The sequence below is a fragment of the Macrobrachium nipponense genome, chromosome 25, assembly GCF_015104395.2.
Source record: "Macrobrachium nipponense isolate FS-2020 chromosome 25, ASM1510439v2, whole genome shotgun sequence".
NCBI lineage: Eukaryota > Metazoa > Arthropoda > Malacostraca > Decapoda > Palaemonidae > Macrobrachium > Macrobrachium nipponense.
In genome coordinates this window covers 72,686,533-72,688,162 of record NC_087214.1, presented here as the reverse complement: position 1 = coordinate 72,688,162, position 1,630 = coordinate 72,686,533, and the positions used below count along the sequence as shown (strand labels likewise).

Sequence of the window (1,630 nt, the reverse complement as noted above, 5' to 3'; positions counted from 1 at the left end):
CAAATTTAACCCAATTTCTTGCTCCAATAACCGCCCCAAAAAATCGCCAAAAATCAACAGGACAGGACCCGACGTCTAAAACATACAGACACTAAATTCAGTTACCTGTAAGGTAAACGTTTTGGAACTTTCTTCCGGAGCGCATGCGCGTGAGAGCACACAGCAGAGAGAGAGAGAGAGAGAGAGAGAGAGAGAGAGAGAGAGATGGGCTAAAGAACTATTATTCCAGGTGGAAAGACCAACACATAGGGAAATGGCAATAAAACACACGAACATTTTTTTGGTCTATTTTTTTTAGAAGTGTTTCGTTTTTAGTTCTTGCTTCAACATAGCTTGAAAGCGCTTGATAGCTTCGCTTGCTTGTGGTTTTGGGTCATATGGCAATGTGGCGGGATCACAAGCTAGAAAAAAAGCGGGCAAAACCCTCCCCACATTAACCTAATCACTCCAGCTGCCAAACCCACACTTTCCTCTTAACACTTTCCTCTTAACACTACAGAATACAAGCAGGACAATTGACCGACAACTACACAAAACGTAAAACAAAAAAACTCTCAAAACACATTTACTTACCAATCAATCCAGTTACTCCGGGCTATGCTGTGCTGGTTAAGGTCACTGGGACACCAACAACAAAAACCAAGAACCACGACACAACAACACAAAGGACTACAACCCAACAGCTCAACAACACAACAACAATCAAGGAACACAACCACAACTCAACAACACAGCAACTAACCAAGGAACATAACCACAACTCAACAACACAGCAACCAACCGAGGAACACAGCCTCACATATAACAACGAAAGACCACTGCACAAACAACACAAAAAATCACAACAGCACAGGCACAACAACTCTAAGCAAAAACACTAACTTAACAACACCAAATAAAACACAAAACTCAATCAACTTCCAATGCCTTCAATAGCCTCTCCTCCAACACCACTACCTCATCAGCTCTTCACCAAAGGCTGACTGAAAACTCACTCAAAGCACAGAACTCTTATCTCTACCAGCAGACAACCCAGCCAGAACTCACCAACAGCCAATACAGTCGTTAACCATCCAACCACCAATTACTCTCTCTCTCTCTCTCTCTCTCTCTCTCTCTCTCTCTCTCTCTCACCACACACACACACACACACAGACGTTGTCAAATGGAACTCCATAACTCCTCCATAGCAACACAGGTAATCCAGGTAAACTTAGAGAGAGAGAGAGAGAGAGAGAGAGAGAGAGAGAGAGAGAGAGACACACACACAAAACACACACAGAGACTCCAAAACACTAAAACCTTGCAATTTTAAAAGGGTATCTTTCTTCAAAATATTGACAAAAGCTCTCTCTCTCTCTCTCCAATTATGTTCGCCTTAAATATCTTTTACCCATAATATTAAATAATCGTCACCTTTTGAAGCCTAGACATATCTCCTCTCTCTCTCTTTCTCTCTCTTTATCACCCACAACACCCTACATTTAATAAATCTTCATATTAATAAGAAATGATCTTCATTTCAATATTTTAAAATGAAAAAAAGATTCTCTCCATTCTAACCACTCCAGAGGTGGGTCCAAGTTTGCAACAAACCACCCCCCCTCCCCCACCCATCCACCCCCTACCC

At 41.9% G+C, this 1,630-nt stretch overlaps 1 protein-coding gene across 1 annotated transcript in view; it reads left to right on the top strand.

Moving 5' to 3' along the window:
• Nucleotides 1-881, top strand: part of LOC135199105 (protein kinase 4-like) — a 13,621-nt gene extending 12,740 nt beyond the window's left edge. Inside the window, exon 2 of the mRNA XM_064227023.1 lies at nucleotides 500-881. Within this exon, the coding sequence (XP_064083093.1) occupies nucleotides 500-881 (382 nt within the window). The remainder of the gene's footprint in view (nucleotides 1-499) is intronic.
• The last annotated feature ends 749 nt before the right edge of the window (nucleotides 882-1,630 follow it).